This window comes from Paramisgurnus dabryanus, chromosome 4 (assembly GCF_030506205.2).
Source record: "Paramisgurnus dabryanus chromosome 4, PD_genome_1.1, whole genome shotgun sequence".
Classification (NCBI taxonomy): Eukaryota; Metazoa; Chordata; class Actinopteri; order Cypriniformes; family Cobitidae; genus Paramisgurnus; species Paramisgurnus dabryanus.
In genome coordinates this window covers 46,194,081-46,215,257 of record NC_133340.1, presented here as the reverse complement: position 1 = coordinate 46,215,257, position 21,177 = coordinate 46,194,081, and the positions used below count along the sequence as shown (strand labels likewise).

Sequence of the window (21,177 nt, the reverse complement as noted above, 5' to 3'; positions counted from 1 at the left end):
ACTTGTTAAAATATAGTTAACAAAGATTTAAGTTATGGAAGACTCGAAGCTTAAAAGATACCCCGGTTATAAACACACATGGTGTAATAGATTAAAACTGTGATTGGCAATATGAATATGAAATTAGAAACAGTACAAATGTCGAAGTTTTAATAAACTTGGTTGCTTGGTTTTATAATAACATGGTTGCAATAAAAACTGTACTATTAACGTTGCAGCGCGGTAATGTCCTCAATATTAAATAATGTGAAACAGAAGATGAGAGTTATAAATGCACACAGACAACAGGTGGCGGTATTCACAGAGAGTAATATAAATGAAGAATAATACAGAAAATATGCAAATGAAAAAAATCTAAATAAAGGTGATCTGGGCTGCGTTCTCTGATAACGTTGTCTCTTAGCGTGCTACGAAAACTCAAAAGGTACACCTTAACTACATGTATACATTTCCTACGTGTGTTCTCCGAACTATACCTTAGGATGTTGCTTAAGGAAAACCTTCTGAAGTTCGACCTTAGGGGGTGCTGTCCATGGTGGAGGTGCTGAATAGGTTGAAATCGATTGCTCCACAATCAGTAGGCTTGATGCCCAGCTGCACTACTTCCTGAACGTCAGCCAGCTCCTTGTTTCCTGTCTGCCATTATTGGACAAACTGATTAATCCAGGTGTGTCTGATTATTGTTGTTGTGACTTCTGAGGACAGGCACACCTGGATTAATCAATTTGTTTGTGACTACTGAGGTCAGGCACACCTAGATTAATCAGTTTGTCCAAAAATGGCAGACAGGAAACAAGGAGCTGGCTGAAGTTCAGGAAGTAGTGCAGCTGGGCATAAAGCCTATTATTCACTTCATGTAATAGGTTTCGCTGCGTTATGAGATAGCAGTGTTCTTTATTAAAGAAACATTTTAGAAATAGTTAAAGTTGAATTTATTAGGAATATCTGGTAAAAATATTTCAAATTGCAAACAAATAAATTCAACCTTCTATATTTTATATCAAACCCGTGCAATCCCGTAACTTTATTTCCCAACGTATCATGTATAAACTGATCCAATGCAGCCGCTATGCCTTCACTTGAAAGGATAATTTATATTAGGGGTTCCCAATAAGTGCGTTGCACAAGGGAATAAAGTGGGTCGTACTTGGCTGTGCATTACACTTAAAATATATAAAAACAAACTGTTGTTGTTCATTAGTTCACGCATTTATTGTGCTTGGACACTGGATGCGCAAGCAGTGTGGTTACAAAGCAGATAAAGTTTAATGGACGCATTTCTGGAGCCTGTCTGTCTTCTTCAAATATAACACATAAAATATAGCCTATATAAATATATAGTATGATTGCTTTTGATTTTAGCTTTGATTAGTTTTAATGTGGAAATTTTGTTGACCTTAGGAGACAAGCAGTAATTAAGTGCGCAGTTTATTTTGAATATTTATAAACAATATGGCATGCAGTTGCCTCAAAGTTAGAAAACATTAAAAAACGTTGATGCAAAGTCGAATTAACATTTAATAATCATAATTTGTTTTTTACCCGATTTATTTATGCAGCTAAAATACTAGCCGGTAGACTAAGATTTAACGGATATGAAATGCACAAATGAAATAGTAGGATTCGCTGTATAGCTGCCATAGTTTCACCAACTCCTCCACCCAAAATATATTTTTTAAATAGTTTCTTAAGCCTGTACATTTATAAGTTCGCAGCTGATGTCCTTTGAAAAACATAATTAAAAATCTATCAACCATCAATGTAATGATGTCTAATTATGTGAATGTTTTATTCTTTAATTATAAAAATATTTGCCTAATTAAACACGGAGTGTATTGCAACTTTTTTTTATATTTAGTTATATAGACTGCAATGTAAGCTTTTATCACAGTGATGGCCCCTATAGCGGAGTTAAGTGGGATAAGGTATAGCTAAGAGTGCCCCAGACCAACCTTCCGAACATATGACTTACAGAAGGTATACGTAACTAAGAACTTTTCGGGAAACGCGTATTAGCGATAAGCTACAGCTTAAGGTACAACTTAAGAACGACGTAGCTTTCAGGTAGTTTTGGAGAACTAAGCCCTGGAAGGTAAGAATGTGTGAGTGGGAAATAAAAAATTTCACATGAGAAACTATAGAAATATTTAACTAACCAAGTAAAAAAAAAAATACTAACCAATCCTCGTCTATGTATACTGTGTTGGACTTGATGAGACTATTTCCAGTGCACTTATGTATTGCTATTCTTGTATTGCTTCTATTGTTTACCTCATTTGTAAGTTGCTTTGGACAAAAGCGTCTGCTAAATGTAAATGTAAGTAACCATACTATTTACTATAGTAAACTATTGTAATATTTCACAACAACCATTACACGTCATAAATTTCAGAACACGAAACATAATGGCTGCCTCCATAGGTTAGAATGAGTATTACATGTTGGGGTTTTTTGAAGTAATGAAAATATTTAATGTGTTTCTGTCAATTAATTTTAGTAGTTAAAGGCAAATATATAAAGTATTAAAGCATACAAGTCTTCATACAGTAGTCGGGATACCTTTAAAGTCTGGTGTAACAGTTAAGTTCTATTTATTAATTCACCGCAGGGGTGCCAGAACCCCCCATCCCAACGCTTAGCCCACTCAACCGAATATAATGGGCTGATATTAAACTATGTGCCTCTGCTGGCTCTCATTAAAAGCACATTTCTGATACAGACTGAAATTCACTTCAGTTTAAGCTGCTGATGTTATTTTAAACTAGTAAAGCAGCCTTTCGTCTCTGCCTCAACACAAAAGGCAGATGCCTGAATACTTCTCTTCATTAGCCTATCGTAAAGAGTTCACTTTACATTTGAATTTAGCATATTTTGGGAATCATACATCTCGTTTAGTGAGCAGATTGAGTAAACAATATAAAATTTCAAGAGGGCAAACTTACATTTATGTAGACAAATGCACAGTTGACATTATTATTTGTTTTGATCATTTAATTTCTAATCAGAAAAAATTACTCTCTGATGTTGAATTATTAACATTTCAGTTTTAACATACCAGAGAATAGCATATAGTAAACAGAGATGCATTTAATTTATTAAAGGTAATGAAAATAAATGTTATAACATAAAACAAAGCTTTAAGTTGGATTTTTGGATATTATTTATATTATTTGTTCATTATTAATATTGTGTTAATGGCAACATCAGCTAAGTAAAAGCGATACTCCAGCCAAATATCAAAATTACCCCATGATTTACTCGCCCTCAATCAATCCGAGACACATCCATCATCCTTCAGATGAGCACATTTCGAGTTATTTTAGTAAATGTCTTTGCCCTTCCAGCTTTATAATGGTAGAAAACAGGGATCTGATTTAAACCCCCAGAAAGTGCATTCGTCCTTCACAGAGGTAATCCACATGGCTCCAAGGGGTTAATAAAGGTCTTTTACAGGTAATCGATGCAATTTTGCACTATAAATATCCATATTTTAAACTTTAAAAACTAGCTTCCGGTAACGACGCCATCTTGGAGTCACTGCGCAAGGTATCTATGGCAACTATGCTAAATATTTCCTTGTCCGAGATGAAGTTATTACACATTTAAGTTGTGTTTTTCAGTCTGTATAATATTTTTATTTTGCATTAATCTAACAAATGTATCGTTTTAACAAGGGATGGGACGATAATTGCAATATACACTAATAATAGCTGGACGGTAACGATTCTGAATCGCACAGCCGATATTATGCAAAGATATTTCATGTACTTTTGGTCAGTAAGTCCTTATCAAATCACTGTTAGGTTGAGTCATTTATAACATGCATTTGAAAAAGCAATTCTCTTCAAACATAATTATTATAAATATGTGACAAGTCACGGAAAGTAGGGACACAAGTCGGATCTGGGCATTTTGAGTTATTCACAGATTCTGAAAGTGTAACACATGGAAATCTGATAAGATTTGGAGAAGTTGTGGCCATTTGAATATAGGAACTCAGAAATACTCAAACCGAGAAAATCGAGACGAAAGGGACTCTTCTTTCCAGCTGGGGGAGACAATAGGGCTCATTTACATCTCATTTAGCTAAGCCATACCCCCTGTAAAGCCGTTTTGATATGCTCTAGCATCATATGTAGTATTTTATGACCAAATGACAACATGCAAAAATAAACATGACTCTTTTTACCTTTGTGGGGATCACAAGTCGAATCCAGTCTGTTTCAGATTATCCAATGACCATTTTTGTCCACAAATGCGTATAATCCGTGAAATATAGATTGTTTACTTCAGATTTCGCATGAATGTCTGGTAATACAATATAATATACAATCTGAAGACTATTTAAATCGTAACATGTAAGGGTATATGAGCTTACACTCCGTTAAACACATGAACCCGCCTTCAAAGTTTGTATTTAAAATAGGGAAGTAGTATAATAGATCATCCAAACAGCGCCGTCAAAAACGTGACATCCTTTAGAGATGTTACCAATGGCTCGCTCGTTCCTCCATCAGCCAATGACTTCATGGAAAATATTGATAGACAAAACATGTAGCCAATTATATGAAGAATACAACGATATCTGTGTAACTTCTGTGTGTTTGGACTCATGCTGCGCTGCAAGAACTGACATAGAGATGACGTCAAAGTACCGCGAGAACGAGTCGAAATTAAACTACTCCGTAAGATTTCTTGAAGAGCTCTCGCGGTACTTTGACGTCATCCGACTGCGGCGCCGCATAAAGTCAGTGACGCGGCGCCACATAAAGTCAGTGACGCGGCTGACGTACGATGCGGCTGACTGTTATTTGTTCCGTCCCAGGTTCTTTTATTTTTCTATTGTTTTGTGCGCCCGAGCTTTACAGTCTGGGGAGACGCAGGCTATAAGTTTGAAAAAAAAACTTAGCAAACATGTCTGAGGAACAGGGCAGCCGCGTCACTACAGTCACGTGACTTCACGCTCGAGCCGGAAGAGAAGACAATGCTGAATAAAGTCGTAATTCTGCTATTTTTGGACCAAACTGTATTTTCGATGCATCAACGCAATCTTACTGACCCACTGATGTCACATGGACTACTTTGATGATGTTTTATTACCTTTCTGGACATGGAAACCATACATAGATTTTCAATGAAGGGGAAAGCTCTCGGACTAAATCTAACGATAAAACATCTTAAACTGTGTTCCAAAGATGAACGGAGGTCTTCCGAGTTTAGAACGACATAAGGGTGAGTCGGCATTAATTACATAATTTTCATTTTTGGGCGAACTATCCTTATTTAGTAGTCACGCTGTTCCCTTTGGGGGCGGAGGCGAAAACAAAAGCTTATACAGTATGTAAATATACACACAGACAATGACGCCCCCCGCTGCACGCTAGAATCTCCGGAAAAACAAGCCAATTTCAAACGCAAAATGTACGCTTTTAAATATACAAAAACTGCTATCTCAAACATGGAGAGGCTTCTTCGTGATCTCAACTAACAGATTCTGCAATAAAACGAAAATCACAAATTTTGAAAAAAAAACTTTGTTTCTCATTTTCTCGAAACTTGTGCTGCCGACTTGTGTCCCTGGTTTCCGTGACGGGTCACATATTCTTTATTATCATGAAAATACCTGAAACTACCTTTGAAGAACAGAAATATAAATATATGTTTAAACCTTTAAATCTTTTCCTGGAGATGTGTGTGTAAATGGTACTTCTTCTGCGGCCCATATTGAGTTTCTGCACAAGAGCGCCCTCTGGCTTTCAGATGTAGCGGCATCTCCCTGTAATTCATTGAGAAGCGTAGCAAGCATCATCGACCGATCTATGGGTCTTTACCTAGTTTTAACTATATAAATAAATCTTTTGTGAAAAACTATTCACTCACATACCTCAACTACCCATAAAACTTGCCTTTTTACATAAATAGCAGTTTTGCATAAAATCAACTCAAATAATTAGTTACAATAATTAGTAAAAAGTAACAAATATCCAATAAACACACAAATGAAATATAATCAGTAGGGCTGGGACAACGCGTCGACATAATCGACGACGTTGACGCAAAAAATAAGTCGACGCAAAATATGCGTCGATTCGTCAGACCCGAAAAGGCGGGGCCGTAGAGTAGTAGCAACGCGAGTGGCTCCAGTCCACGCCGGCTTCACAGCAAGTGTGAGCAGTGCGTAAGCGGCCCATGTTTTTTCAGCGCCCTGTTAACAAGCATGCACCCTGCCGCATGAGCAGCGTGAGCTCGCGGCTCTGTAGCAACAGTGTGCAATCATTTCTGCGTCGGTTCTGCTGCGCTGCTCAAGCTCAATTAAAGTGAAAGTGCTTTGTTTATGGTTTAAATGCTCATGGATTGACGCGAAAGAGTGTCATTTTACCATAAAATCATGAATGTGATGCCAAGTGTGTTTTAAACAGTCATGACTTTGAGCAATTTAACAAAAAGCAATGAAATATGCAAAAACACACTGTTGCCAGAAGACTGCGCTTTCATTCACTCTCTGTACAGCAGTAAATGAGTCCTCATCTATCTTAATAAACTTAAGAGAAAGAGATTTAATAATGTATGTGCTTTTTAAGTCTAATTGTGTTTATATCTGTCATAACATGGATTAGAACAGCACGGAAATAATGTGGATTAAACAAATCAAGTTATAAAAATTACACTGTGTTACCATGAAAAGGCACATTTAAGAGGTTTTGCTCATAATTGCATGCAAAATAAAGTAATTTGAACTTGAGATTTTTATACTGTTACTAAACTGCACAGTATGCGCTGCAAACGCTTTATTGAATGCTACCTCTGACTAAGAATGCATTATTTTGCACTTGTATAGTCTTTTTTATTTTGAAATTTCAAGAGCAATCAACATATATTGAAATGTTTACATTCAGATATGTAAATCAACATGTATAAATTGCTATTAGTTAATTAATGGGGAGATAATCGAGAATCGAATCGAATCGAAGTCGAATCGGACTGATACAATGAATCGTTAGATTAATCGATGCATCGAAAAAAGAATCGCTAGATTAATTGTTTAAAAAATAATCGTTTATCCCAGCCCTAATCTTAACTCATAAATGTGTCTAATACTTATCAACAGATATTTTCTGAGCTTCAAGACTATTTTAAGTTGTAAAGTAAAATGAAAATTTTTTGGTAAATTAAGTACACAGCTCGGTTGGCTAATGTATGATTGAGCTGAGCTCAACAGTGTTAGTCCTTTACCGAACTAATGACATTGTCAATAAAATGTTGCCAGATAAGAAAATTTATCAACATTTCATTCAGGTTTTTGTAATAATATGCCAAACACTTGTGGTTAATGTGGATGTCCCTCTCGCTCTAGCGGTCGACTCTAAGTTAAAGACTGAGGCCTAACTTCACGAATGAAAAATGCTAATATAGCAACATGACAAAAATAATGAAAAATATTTAGCAACTATGCCTTTCTGGGGTAAAACTGGACAAATTATGTGCATGTCAATATCTGTCACGTCGGTTAATCCAACTGAGAAAAACTACCGCAAAAAAAACTGAATTATGATTCACAGAATAAATATATTTACTGTAGAATTGTTTTTAATTACTCTATTATGATTACAGAATAAATATATTTACTGTAGAATTTATCCGCCACCAAATATTTGCCCATGATGCTTTGCAGATCTACAGCAACCTGCTTTATAAATATTCTACAGTAAGGATTTGTTCATTTTACAGTGATAATGCTTGTAAAAAAAAAAAGTGCACAGTTTCCTGACTTACACACACACATGCAAATATTGGTTTGTAGTCATAAATAAATTTATATTCCACTCAAATTAAATATGTATTTGATTCTTTTTCTTACAATACCTTAAGCAGCAGGGATGCAGTAATGAGCTCAACATTGCAATATTAAACAATTTAGATAATGGAATAAGAGTAAAAGATCTGCTTGTTTTTTCCACCATGCTGTAGAAAAGGTGCAGTTATTTTTGTAATAAGAATTGTGCTGTGTTATGTTTTTGTAATGAGGAAGTTGTCATGCTAAAACTGTTGCATGTGAATTTTTTATACATAGCTATTGTATATACCGGTAGCTAATATTAAGTTAGTTTATCAATATTTTAGAGACGTACAAATAACAAGGTTCTTTACATACTAGGTATATTTTATGTTAGATAATAGTTTCAAACATACTAATATTTCTGACAAATAGTATAGAAATTGAAAAAAAAATTTGTATTCTGTAATTTTAGGCTATTCGTGATGTAAATAATATATCCAGTTAGAGCAACACCTTGAACATATAGTGTAGACTTCAGTTTTATCACATGAAGATCTCTGATATCCTGGAAATTAAGTTTTAAACAAAAATTTGTCCTGTCTGTTTAGTGTTCATAATTTTACCTGACATTATGTCTAGTAATTGAAGTTGTAAGAATCTGTAGGAAAAACTGTATTTATCAGTAAACAAAATAATAATATCCAGTATAATTCCTGCCCCTGACGTGTCACTCCAGTGCTAGTGGCTTTGACCTCAGTGACCATTCTACCCGATCTGCACATCTTTACCTTTCACCGCTGGACTCGGGCGACTGCCATCAGGCTTAGTCTGTCTCTCCCTCTCTCTCTCCCTCTCCATCTCCTTCTCTCTCTGCTGGGCTGTGTGACCCCGAGGCAGCTTGTTAGTGGTGGGCCAAGTATTGATCTGGCAGGTCTGTCGATGCTGGGAGATTGAGCCAAGCTCCACTAGAGACTTTTCACCAGCAGGCTACTATTGACACATACACACACATACACACAAACAGAGCAGCGGCCCACTGGAGACTCTTCACAGGCAAGTTGCTATCGACGTGTTCTCTGCTAGACCGACACAACTGCTTGCTGTATGACAAGGCTGAGACTGGCTCTTGTCCCATGAGAGGAATGCTGACACCAACACAGTGACCCGTGCATTAGTTTTTCTTTTCTTTCAGCTTGCTCATCCTCTGTTTTTTTTCTTAACGCACTCCACGGGGAGAGTGACTCTTGCCCTGACTAGTGATCAAGGCGAGTTTATTGGCAGGTGAGCTTTTTTAATGTTTTCATTTTTTGGGGGATGAGTAGGAAGAGAGACTGCTCAGTCAATAGTGTCAGTTTTATATGGAATACTTAAAGCTTTGATCTTCATACGATGCACCAAAGCTCCCTTTAGCTAGATGAGGTTACAGAACCATCTCTTTCTTCATTTACAATAAACACCTTGTAGAAGTTCAGTGGGCATTGCATGTCGGGATTGTGGCCTTTTTAGGAACAGTCAAGCACGGCGAAGCGTGCATGTGCTATCTTTCAGGCTCAGTATATAGCGCAAGCTGTCACTGTAAGCAGCTAATGGAGGTACCACTGTGACGACGTCTTATTACCGCTGTCAAAAGCACAGCCGTCACTCCAGTGCCACATGTCAACGTAACAAGCTTATGCATGTCATGCATGCAAGAGGTGTCGTTCACCCTTTTGTCATTTATCTGCCTGTCTAAAACGCAAAGGAAAGCTTACACGCTGTTGCTTATGATCCGTTGTCTTTGCCACAGTGCGTTTTTGCTTTGCTTGCTTCGGATGCCATTAATGAACATTTATCTCTCTTCGGATAGTGCATCTCTCTTTTATTTCCACTTTTCTTGCCACAACATGCACAAAGCACCTCTAAACTCATTCCCATCTCTCTTAATGAAACAACAACATTTTCTCACTTGAGGGTCACAACCTGGGAATAACATCGCCAACCTATAAGCATTTAGACCGCAGTGCTCCCAACGGCTTAACGTGTCAGGCCATGAATAACCCATTCTGAGCTTCGAGTGTCCACCCGCAAACCCTCGTTCAGCCCAGGGACCCCCTTTGCCCAGTAGCAGTAGACATTTAATTGCTTGCGTTTATTTGTGGATTCCTAATTATTGACTAGAGGTAAATTATAACACCACAGCCTTTATGAAGAGACGGAAATGACTGTTAGAGCTAATGAACTAAGCCACTCTGCCTCCAGTCATTTATCAACCATATTCATTTCAGCCTGACAGCACATAATCATTTCAGAAGTCATAGGCCCCTTCCATCCTTGTATTATTTCATGACCAGCAGAACCTACAGATACATTTTAAAGGTTGAAGAATCCAGCTGTAATATTTTTTCCATTTTATGTAGACTGCCCTTTAAGGGATAGTTCACCCAAAAATGAAAATTGCCTCACCCTCAAGCCATCCTCGGTGTGTATGATTTTTTTTCAGACAAACACAATCAGAGTTCTGTTCTGGCTGTTGCAAGCTTTATAATTGTAGTAAATAGTGCTTTTGATTTGAAGCCCAAAAAAGTCCATCCGTCCTTCACAGAAGTAATCCACACGGCTTCAGGGGATTGCTAAAGGCCTTCTGAGGGGCAATTGATTAGATTTGTAAAAAAGAAAACAATATTTAAAACTTGACAAACTAAAATAACTAGCTTCCGGTAAAGACCGACGCACTTTCACGAGAGAGTCCATGACATAGGACGTAGCATACAAGAAGTAGTGGCATAGTGACGTAATTATATTTGTTCATTAGCTTGACATCTACCTACGAGACACATCTAAATTTGTTTCGGTAGGAATCAGCTTCCTACAATTTTAACATTGGATTCATTGCTTTACCTATTTACATTCCCCTTCTGCAGATTGTCTAGCCACCATCGCTTAAACACCAGCGTTCACCATCTTTCTATATAATGACTGTCACTCCAGTCAGATTTATCAGCGCTTGTGATGTCAAGCTTCAGTGAACATGACATGACATGACATGACATGACAGCACCATCAGCCGACCAGTCTTCTCTGAGCGTGATGCTATTGTTTGATCCTCATTCAGTTCCCTCCCCTCCATCAGTTCTTAATGAGAGAGATGGAACAAAGACTTGCGAGTGGGAGTCTGTATTTATTCCACGTGTATTTAGGTCAGATCTACCAACTCAGGTTGTATAGACCTGCCGATGTAAGAAACAACATTTAAAAAAGAAGTTTTAATTACAAGTATCTGTAGCCCCAAGTGTCCAATTCCCTTTCATATTGGTCTCCAGTGGCCTGAAAGGGAGAATGGAGAAGGGTGGGTAATTACTGGCACAGAAGAATAGATTGGTGCTATGCTTGATTTTCTTACCTGATCTCTTGTTTTCCCACATGTGACACATTCATTATCTTCTAATCAAATGCAGACTTTAGTAGGTCTTGGGTGTTTTGGCTGTTTTTGTTATTCCCACGTTCAATAATTTTGATTTCAAATTAAATGTGTGAAGATCAAAGATCAGAGAGCTTTCTATTCTTCTGTGCTCCTAGAACACCTTTTTTATCCACACTTCATAGTGCCCTAGATGGAGGAGATTTTGTCAAGGCATGTTGTAATGGCATTAAAAGTAGTTTGCAGTGTTAACTTTACTATTTATAGACAGTAACTATAGGTGTATTATATATTTTATTTGTGGCTACTGTTATAACTAGGCATGGGCCGGTTACCGGTTTCAAGGTATACCGAGGTTTAAAACAGTCAAGGTTTCAAAACCACTAAAATGTTCTGTGATACCGTCTCCAAGGTATGAGCTGTGCTTATACAAAATTCATTAAATAATGAAGTCATGTGATTGAGTTGATGTTTACATTTAATATATATTACGAAATTATATATGTTTTGAAAGCATATTATAATTTAAAGGCTTTATTGTACCTGGCATTTGAAAAATAACACATTTTAGTGTTGCAATGGCAATACCGCAACACCGTGAAACCGTGGTATTTTTGCTAAAGGTTATCATACCGCCAGAATCTTATACCGGCCCATGCCTAGTTATAACAGCAGTTAATATTGCACATTCTTTTCCTAAAAAAAGCATCTCGTATTAGATTAATCAGATTTAGATTATCAGATTTTTTTATATTTCTCACAAAATGAAACATTCACATTTCTTTTTCTCAGTCTGAGATCCAGTATTGACAGCGTGCTAATAAAATGTTGTCCCTCTTGCTTGTTCGTGATTGAAGAAATTTTGTGTTGCCCCTTTCCCCACATCAAACTTTCCCCACGTTTATTTTAATAATTCAGTGAAAATTTTCCAAGACGCATCAGTACACGTGCATCCACTCCAGATTTGCACTCAGATTGGCCTTGCAAAAGCTACTCTTAATGCTGATAACAAAAGGAGCCTGATCAATCCATTTAGAGAGAGTATCTGATGGTGTCAGTATGTGTCTTAGCGAGATGAAGCTCAGAGTGTATTGTGACTGGGCCTGTAGCTTTGCCCCAGGCGTCTTCACACTCTATGAAACTAGCGTCACTTAATTGGACTATAAAACACCTTCATATTGTTGCAGGGTTTTTTCCCACTTCTCCTCAGGCCAGGCCAGTCGATTCTGAATCAACTCCTGGGCGTGCTAATGAAAACACAACCCAAAAGAGAGCTTTGTTGAATAGTGAACAGCTCACTAGGCCTGTCCAAAGGGAGAAGATTACCTGCTAAAGCAGCTGTTACATGATAATGACTGAGTCTGCCATCCCAGTGGGCCTGTTTGAGAAGCACAGCCAAGATGTGACTCTGGCCTCCCAGGCTAGCATGTGCATCAGCTTTTCTACCTTATCCAAGAAAATTGTACATTTCTAAGAGTAATTAAATATTACATTCTTGTGCTGTAGCCCTTGAAGCCATGTAGTTGAAGTTTAGTACAGCTCAAGCAAGCTTTTGATGAAGTCAGCACAGAGACTGGTTTACACTCCAGTCTACCTGCCTCGGGGGGAAAACACTGCTCCCTGTCCCTAATGAGACGAGTACTTTTCCCCCTTTTGACTTTTTCCCCTCTTCATTTGTGATGCATATCTACGTCTATTTTAGGTTGGCTACCTAAATACACTTGCACTTGAGCTTAGACGCTGTATTTCTTTTCCAGTCAGACACACACACACACAGTTTCTTCTGTCTGGAGATACGCTGGATCCCAGAGTTGGAAAAAATCTTTGTGTGAAAAATAACTCAAGGAAGAATTAAAAAAAGTGTATTGCCTCTTAGTTTAAAAGTTCATTTCAATATTTATGGTTAAATCAACCTTTTGATCTCCCCATGTTAATTACCGCAATGTTCTTGAGACGTTTTTTTTTTTTTGGGGAGAAAAAGAAAGTCAAGTCATAGTGTAGGTTAGTGGGCTTTATTTTAAACCGAGTACACAGGCACCCACACCCTTCGAGGTGAACATCCCTCTCCTTATTCCCCGCATCACTAAGAACGGTGTCAGGCTGTGAGTGGCTCACTGGTAAACCTCAAAACAATCCTGTTTTCTATCTGAGGAAATGTGATTGAATATTTGCCTTTTTTTTTAAATCCTCTTCTAAAGATAGAGGGAAAAGCTTCAGTAACCTGTTCCATGAATTTGTTACTTGTCATAATGTCATAATTGATCAGCGTGAAGTCTAGAGTCGAGAATCGTCATCAAAGCCAAAGACACCCTGGAGAAACTGGTGTCAAAAAACGCAAAGCAAAAAAAGCCCCACTGTACTTTTTGACAGGTTTTCTTTTCTTTCTCCTCTCTCTCCCCAGATCCCTTCTGCAGGCCTGCTGATGGACGCCATGCTGGTGAAGATGAAGGAAGGCAAAGTGCTGACAGAGGAACTGGCTGCACTACAAGCTGCAGTCAGCAAAAACGCCTGACCAGAGGAAAAAAGACAGGGGGGAGCAGGAGTCTGTAAGATGGAGTGTGTGCCCTGCTTGGCAGTAGATGGCCCTTGTCTATGCAGCACTCCACCCGTTTCTCTGCTCCTACATCCTTGTAGACCTGTGCCTCGGAGAACAAACAGATTTATTCTTAGTCTAAATAATTCAATGCATTGATTCGTTGCAGAAAAAAAAACATTTGTTTTGCACACCGATAAAATGATGCAAGACTTGCATTGTTTTGGTTTTGTTATTTGACATGGACACATTTGCAGATATCACAAATTACTTTTAATGAGAAGCAAAAGAGATTTTTTTTATTTTATTGATCCTTTATTTAATAAATTTTTGCATTTGTTATTGTTTACTTGATTGTTTTGATTTTTGCATGTAGAGTGTTATAGGCATGTTTGCATACATCCACATAATCACACACCGCTATGTACATTTGACCCCAGCAAGAAAAAAACTGCAGTTTTACATTATCAGTTTACAACATCAATGAGCTTAAATTGCATAATGATCGTAAAATTATCATACGAACAAATACCAAAAAAAATGTATTTATTCTAGCGATTATCTCGTTTTGTGGGTATTCAGAATGGATCTTTATAGTAGGATTGTTTTCTTTTTAACAATTTATGTTATAAGCAGCATAAAGGAAGAGCTTACTTTTAAAGTCTACCATTCATGCAGTATATTTATGAATAATTTTATTATAATTACATTTAGATTTTTTTAACTAAAGGTAGACCGTACACTTATTATATTTAATTTATAGATTTTTATACAGCAAAATCTAGTAATTGGTCAACCATGTTCGCAGTTAACTTTCATTTCATAATTGTAAGGAAAATCCACTTCATGTAGAACATTATGATGGACACAAATTGGTGCGTATGCTTTTTGCATTCCTGTGGCACGGTGTAGGAGTACAAGCAATTCCATGCTATCCCCGATGTTCAAATATTAATAATTAGAAATTTTAGTGAGCATCAATTACTAAAAACTGTCAGTGGCATACTGCTTAAAAACTGCAAATAATCTATTAAAGGATTTCACAATAAAAATCTAAATGCTGGAATCTTTGAAAGAGCTACTTTTATAAATGACTATGTAATCATTATTATATCTATATTTTTTATAATCGTTGGAGTAAAGTAGGACGTAATTTTAGCTTTTTTAGGTTAAAATATAGTATTTAAAAAATATATGGTTATATAAATTCTAATCTGCCATGGATCTAGCCTTGTAAGAAAATATGTAAGAAACCAAACCTTACATTTTCATTTCTATGTATATCTTTAATAGAAATTTACTTTAGCCATTGTTTTTTTTTTTTACTTTACTCATTTTCCGTTTGCTTGCTATCAGAAATCTTGTAAACCATGCAATCTGTTAAAAAATTAACTAGAAGAATTCAACTTCTTATCGGTTTTATGCTAATGATGTCGTTTGCATTTATCTTTTTGTAATGAAGGATTAGCTCAAGCCTCTGTCCTAAGCAACTCGGGGACTAATTTATCTGCCACCCCGGATCTAAGGGCCCTTGTGGTTAATTACAGTGCGTTAATGTAGTTTGGATCATTTCTTCTTTGAATACTCGAGAGCATGCTATTGTAAATATTTGTCCCATGTAAATGTACTAGTTTCTTGTCACTGTCCTCAAGAATAATGAAGCTATGGACAAATATTAATAATTCTGAGGAAACCTGGTGTGTGCAGCTGCACTTAAATTAGCATGCAGAGGCTCAATTTCTTTAACTTCATCTGCGTATTGCATAGTCGACATGTTTCTGTACCCACTCTGTGTGCCTGCTGTGGCCGATTTTTCTGTGACATTCATATGCACGGAGGTCTCTGAGGTTTAATTATTATGGCCTTCCTCAGCCACCCACTGAAGATGCTAACGTTCAATCCCACGTTTAAATTCCAACCTCGTGTGTCATGTAATATCTTATGTTTTAAAGGAAAGGAAAATGAAACCTATCCCTCTCAAACTCGTTGTCTCACTGCTGCCTTTTTGCGAGTCTCATTAAGAAATGCCCCTTAGAGGACTTACTGATCAGGACATCTAAATGCTAGGATTTTACCTTTTTCTGCATCCCTTTGTTCCTCTCATCATTTTATCTTTCTCTTACACATTCATTCACTCATGTTTTTTACCCTTAATCTCTTCTTTTTGATAGTCTTGGCAGGTTCATCTTAGAGCAGGGGGTTCACCTCCCACTGTGGGTAGCTGGGTGCCACAGGGGCTGTTGGGAGTGATGATGAGGGGCTGCTCGAGCCTCAACCCATGAACCTCCCCTCCTCATTTCCAAAATCAATAACAGAGAGCACAGAGGTCTCCTGCAGCATTACTGGAACGGGTCCATCACAGGTCAAACCAGAATTTGTGCTTGAATGAAGGGGCCGATTTTTTTGACATGTTCACGTTAATCTGTTTGAAGTGGAAATGTTTAACAGGACTACATTTATTTCATTAACTGCTATAGAAGACAATACATCTTGGTAAACAACGCAAAAGATGTGCCGCTTGTGTTGAGTGAATTATGTTAAAATGGCATTGCATCTGTTTTAAATCATATTTTAAATTAAATGATGTGCATGGAATTAATGCTAAATCATACAAAATAAAAGGTAAGAAATATGCCATTTATTGCTGTTAGTTTAGCATGGAACAATTATACCACATATACCCTGAATGCAAAAAGGATATCTGTAATAAATCACACAATAAAATTAAATCAAACACACCAAAACTGAGTGTAACTACCACAATTTAATCTGCTTAGTTATTTGTTCATATTATAGACCATTTTGCAAGATGTAAACAACACTGGTCCAGAAGCACTTCCTGTTTTAGTTTTTAACACAATATTTTTTAAACAAAATATTAATTAATATTAGAACCAAATACAACCAACAGAAATTTTAGAACTGAATCAAAATGTAAAATAAATGTGAACTTAAAAACAACAGTAAATGCTTTCTATTGGTAGGCTGGGGTTAACATTTTGTTTTAATTTCAAATGTAATTATTTTTCTCACTCTAAATATTAAGGTCAAATACAAATAGTATTTAGTATTAGTAACGCAAACATGGACATTAATTGCTATTTTGTTTATTTATTTTTGCATTCATGCCAGTAATTGTTATACCATTGCCATGCACTCCCTTATGTCTAAATACATCTTACATTTTTTTAATGAACTGGAAAACAAAGAATCCAGTGTAATTCTTAGAAGCAAATAAATGTAATGTATTGAAACGCAGGCTGACAATGATAATAGGCAGTATGTGTGCAAATTTGTCACAATAGTGGCAGATGTAAGACGTTTTCCCATTTTGTGCAATCTCTGGCTTTAGTCATTTAGTGTCTCGATAGACAGGAAAGCTCTCAGTGATGATGAACTCTCCCTCCCAGCATGAGTTTGCGGTCAGGCGAGTCAATGGCCATGGAGAGCAGACAGATGTACTGGAGCTCTACGGCGGTTTGCCTCGCTAAAGGGGCCTCGGCCATCAAATTAAAATTTCATTTATTCATTTTTTAATGTATGTTTATTCACTGATGTATTTAACATGAATAATAATTACGTTTTTATAATTTTTAATGTTTATTAAACAACAACAAAGATTTTTATTTACTGTAGGTTGTTTAATGTAAATTTACAAATTGGATTATATTCCAGGTGTGAAATGATACTTTTCTCACACTTTGGTGTGTGACAAATTTGGCCAGATACAAACATCTATTTCAATTTAGCCCAACAACTGGGTTTTGTTCATTTTTAACCAAGCATTTTGTAGTTTCTATTTCGTAAGTCCTATTTAAATAGATTGGTGGTCATGTATGTTAGTGCTATTTTAATTGATAATACTGACAGTGTCACAACTCACCCTGTATGAATGAAACGTTTTGGGTGACAGTGTTGAAATTCTATTAACAACTATTGATAATTTACATGGCTATAACAATTTTTCGACTGGGACTAATGGGCTTTAGTCAATTACCCAATTAATTGACTAAGTAATTGACACAAATGAAAATGAAGCTGTAGAGGATACAAGTGTGGGCTGATCAATAGGTCTAATTTTCTCAGTGTCTTCCAGATTTCCTCTGGGATTTTATTAATTTATTTATTTTAGAAAATTGTTTTCTTTCAGTCTTTTGTAAGCTTTGCAATATAAGCGATGAAGCACATTATAGTTTAAGCTGTGTAAATTATATAAAAAAATAATGTCCACAAATTGATACCTCTTTAATTTGTGAATACAAACATTGAAAACCTCATATTTTTAGACCACTAAGCTAAATATTGGGTAAAAAGTCTTCGCCAAAAGTATATGGTGGTTGGTTCTTTGGGCATGAGGTAGGAAAATATTATCTGCATGGTTTTGTATATTTTCTGTCTATAGGCAGTTGGTTTCTTTTCTAAATTTAATGAACTAATGGTTTGAACTGCCTGCTGATGTTTAATTACTTGTGGAGTTTAAAGAATGCTATCGATCTCATTTTTAAGTGGCAACCATCTTAAAGAGAAAATGTTGCATGGAAGTGCACTGCTTTTATTTTTACACCGGAGGACTCTATTGTAAAAGACTACACTGGCCTGATGAGCACATTCATTAATTATGAGCATCTTCTTTATTCATCCATTTTCCATACCTGCATGTCCTCTGCAGGGTTGTGGGAGGGCTGGAATCTGTCCCAGCATCTCTGGCCACAAGAAGATATATCTTGGATATGGCCAATTGAGCATATTCTCATTTCTGCAGTTTAGTAATACATTAGATCAGATTTAAAATTTCCCTGCTCCTAAATATTGACAAAAAAAACTGCTCTCTTTAAATAAAAATGACTTAATCGTGCCATTTTATCTAAGTTTAGTAACTCCATTTTAATACTTTAACAATATTAACAGCTCCACCTTTGATTTAATTTTGCAGTGTTATCTCTGTTTAGTAACATCCCATTTAATACTTTAACAATTTTAACAGCTCCACATGTTTGATTGTTACCTAATATTTGACTTTACATTTTAAAGGTTAAATAAAGTTATTATTCTGAGACAGCAACGTACAATGAAAATCGCAAATAAATCCATTACTTTATTAATTCCTGAAGCTAAAAGTCTTTATGGGTGTTTCATAGTATTTTGAAAATATAGTATGTCTATTTTATAACCGGCAGTTATGGCTTATTCTAATGTTGGTTCTGGCTTGATGCTCTGTGATACATAAGAAATATTCTCTAGACTCTAAGAAAAGATGTGTTAATTTTTACACATTGTTTTGTGTTATTCTATTTATCACATTATGTGTTATTTCAACACAGTATGCATACTTTTTTGTTGATTTTGAGATAAAATAAATAAAAAGGACCAAACAAGATTTGTTAAAATAACACAAAATGTGTTATTCCAATAATAACACAGAAATGTGTCATTAAATGTGCTGTTCTTACTAGACACAAACAAAATGTGTTTTAACACAACCATTTTAAGAGTGTAGCTGAGTGTAACATGATTATTGTTTTTTTTATGTTTTTATATAAAAACATACATTATTTCATATATGTATATTTTTAAATATACCTGTTTTTAATGCCTTGCTATTACAAGCAATTAGTAAAGCACAATGATTAGAACAAACATTACATTACTGATCCAAATCAAGATGAAATCCATTTTGACTGTAACAACCATTCAGTGTGTTTAAGAAGGTTTGATAAAAGGGATATGATGCCACCATGTGGTTATTCCTGAGAGTAGCAAAGTATACCGTCAGTTCCGTGAATGACCATGAATTTGCTGTAATGCTATTGCAGTAATAGCAAACACTCCTGACAAAATATTCTTTGAATGTTCTTTTCCTGGAATGGCTAAAGAACCTAAGATGAAGTGTATAATAAAAAGCATGACACTTTGGATGAACCCTGTTTGAAATGGCCAGACTGAATATGTTTTATTAACACTGACTTTTGATGATTAAAAACATAAAAATATGTCTACATAACACAAAGCCCAACAAAAATAATTAAATCTGTTTCATTTGCCCAATGAAGACACGTCCACTGAACAGTTTATCACTGAAAAGTAGCTACAGAAAAAGACATTCGTGCTCTAGTGGCACAAAAACAGTGGAAAATCGTGTCAATAACACAAAAAAATTAATCAAATATTTTGTGACTATAACACGACTTGCTGTGAGATAGGGTATTTTAATTAATAACTGCATATATCTAAACCTTGTATTTTTACATAACGCAGATCTGCCACCTTACATTTGAAGGATAATATGATATTGAAACCAGGTTAGATTATAGAGTAGGGTTTTGGGGGACACGATAGCCTACTGTCAAAAAGCACCATCATGTAACAGTCGGTTGCAACTAGCAGTCATTAAGTATAACGCAGGACCAAAAGATGGAGTGGGTGCAGTCTCTAAACTCGAGATTGCAAGAAGCAAATATCGAACTGTGTGTAAGTGTAGCCATTGTATATGTAATTTTAATCAAATCATGTCATTTTCCAAAGTTTTAGCACTAAATGGCACAATGCTCTGCATGGACTTAAAAAATATAGAAATGATTATTAATTTGAAAATCTATTTACATTATCAAGGGAGTCTGATCATGTACACCAGAGGTCAATAAAAGAAAATAAATTTTGTTTGATAGGAGTTACATATATGTACATCAATTAAATCTCTTGTTTTTTGCAAACTATGTTGATTCAAATTTGTATCATATTATTTCAAGTTTCCAATGCATTCTTGCAAGACACACTTCATTATTTTCATACAATTTTATGAACATTTTATGTAAACAACAGATAAAAGCTATCCAATATAATTATTTTCAGTAGGGAGATGTGTAGGTTTTTTTCCTATTCATTCATAAGAATTTAAAGATTTATAAAACCCTTTGTACAGTTTAGTAAGCTATTATAAATGTTCTAACATTATTACTCAGGTTTTTAACAGTTTGTTATTTTGAATGCAAATTTGGATTGTTTTAGTCATAATTTAGCCATCTGAACTGTAACTGAACATGCAATACACAAATTGTTATTTTTTTAAATTTAGCATGAAATTAAACCAAAGTAAATCTAAGTTTCAATAAGTACATTTCATGCAGTATTCCTTCTTTAAAGGTAGTTAGAAGAAGCACTGCGCTGTGCATCCCCAGTGAGGGAAAGGTTTTAGTGAACATGAAATATGAGTCAGTGCATTAAGTGAATGAGAACGAGTCGTTGACTTAAAAGATTTGTTCAAAAAGACTGATATACTGAATGTAACATCACTATCTCACATTAAGTGTACTGCATTTCTTCAAACGTGCATTCTTCTGTTACACACTTGATTCAATTTGAGGAGAGTGAAACACAGTGAGTCACTTCACTAATCTAATATAGGACAGAGGTGGTTTCCTTAGGTTTATATTATATTTCACGTTTAGCGAAAATGCGAGTTGAATGACAAAA

The 21,177-nt window shown here is 35.8% G+C and overlaps 1 protein-coding gene across 2 annotated transcripts in view; it reads left to right on the top strand.

Annotated features, from left to right (window-relative positions):
• Positions 1–14,054, top strand: part of cntln (centlein, centrosomal protein) — a 164,139-nt gene extending 150,085 nt beyond the window's left edge. For both annotated transcript variants that reach the window (XM_065254834.2, XM_065254833.2), the window contains one exon: positions 13,576–14,054. In XM_065254834.2, coding sequence (XP_065110906.2) covers positions 13,576–13,686 — 111 coding nt within the window. In that variant the 3' untranslated portion in view covers positions 13,687–14,054. The remainder of the gene's footprint in view (positions 1–13,575) is intronic.
• The last annotated feature ends 7,123 nt before the right edge of the window (positions 14,055–21,177 follow it).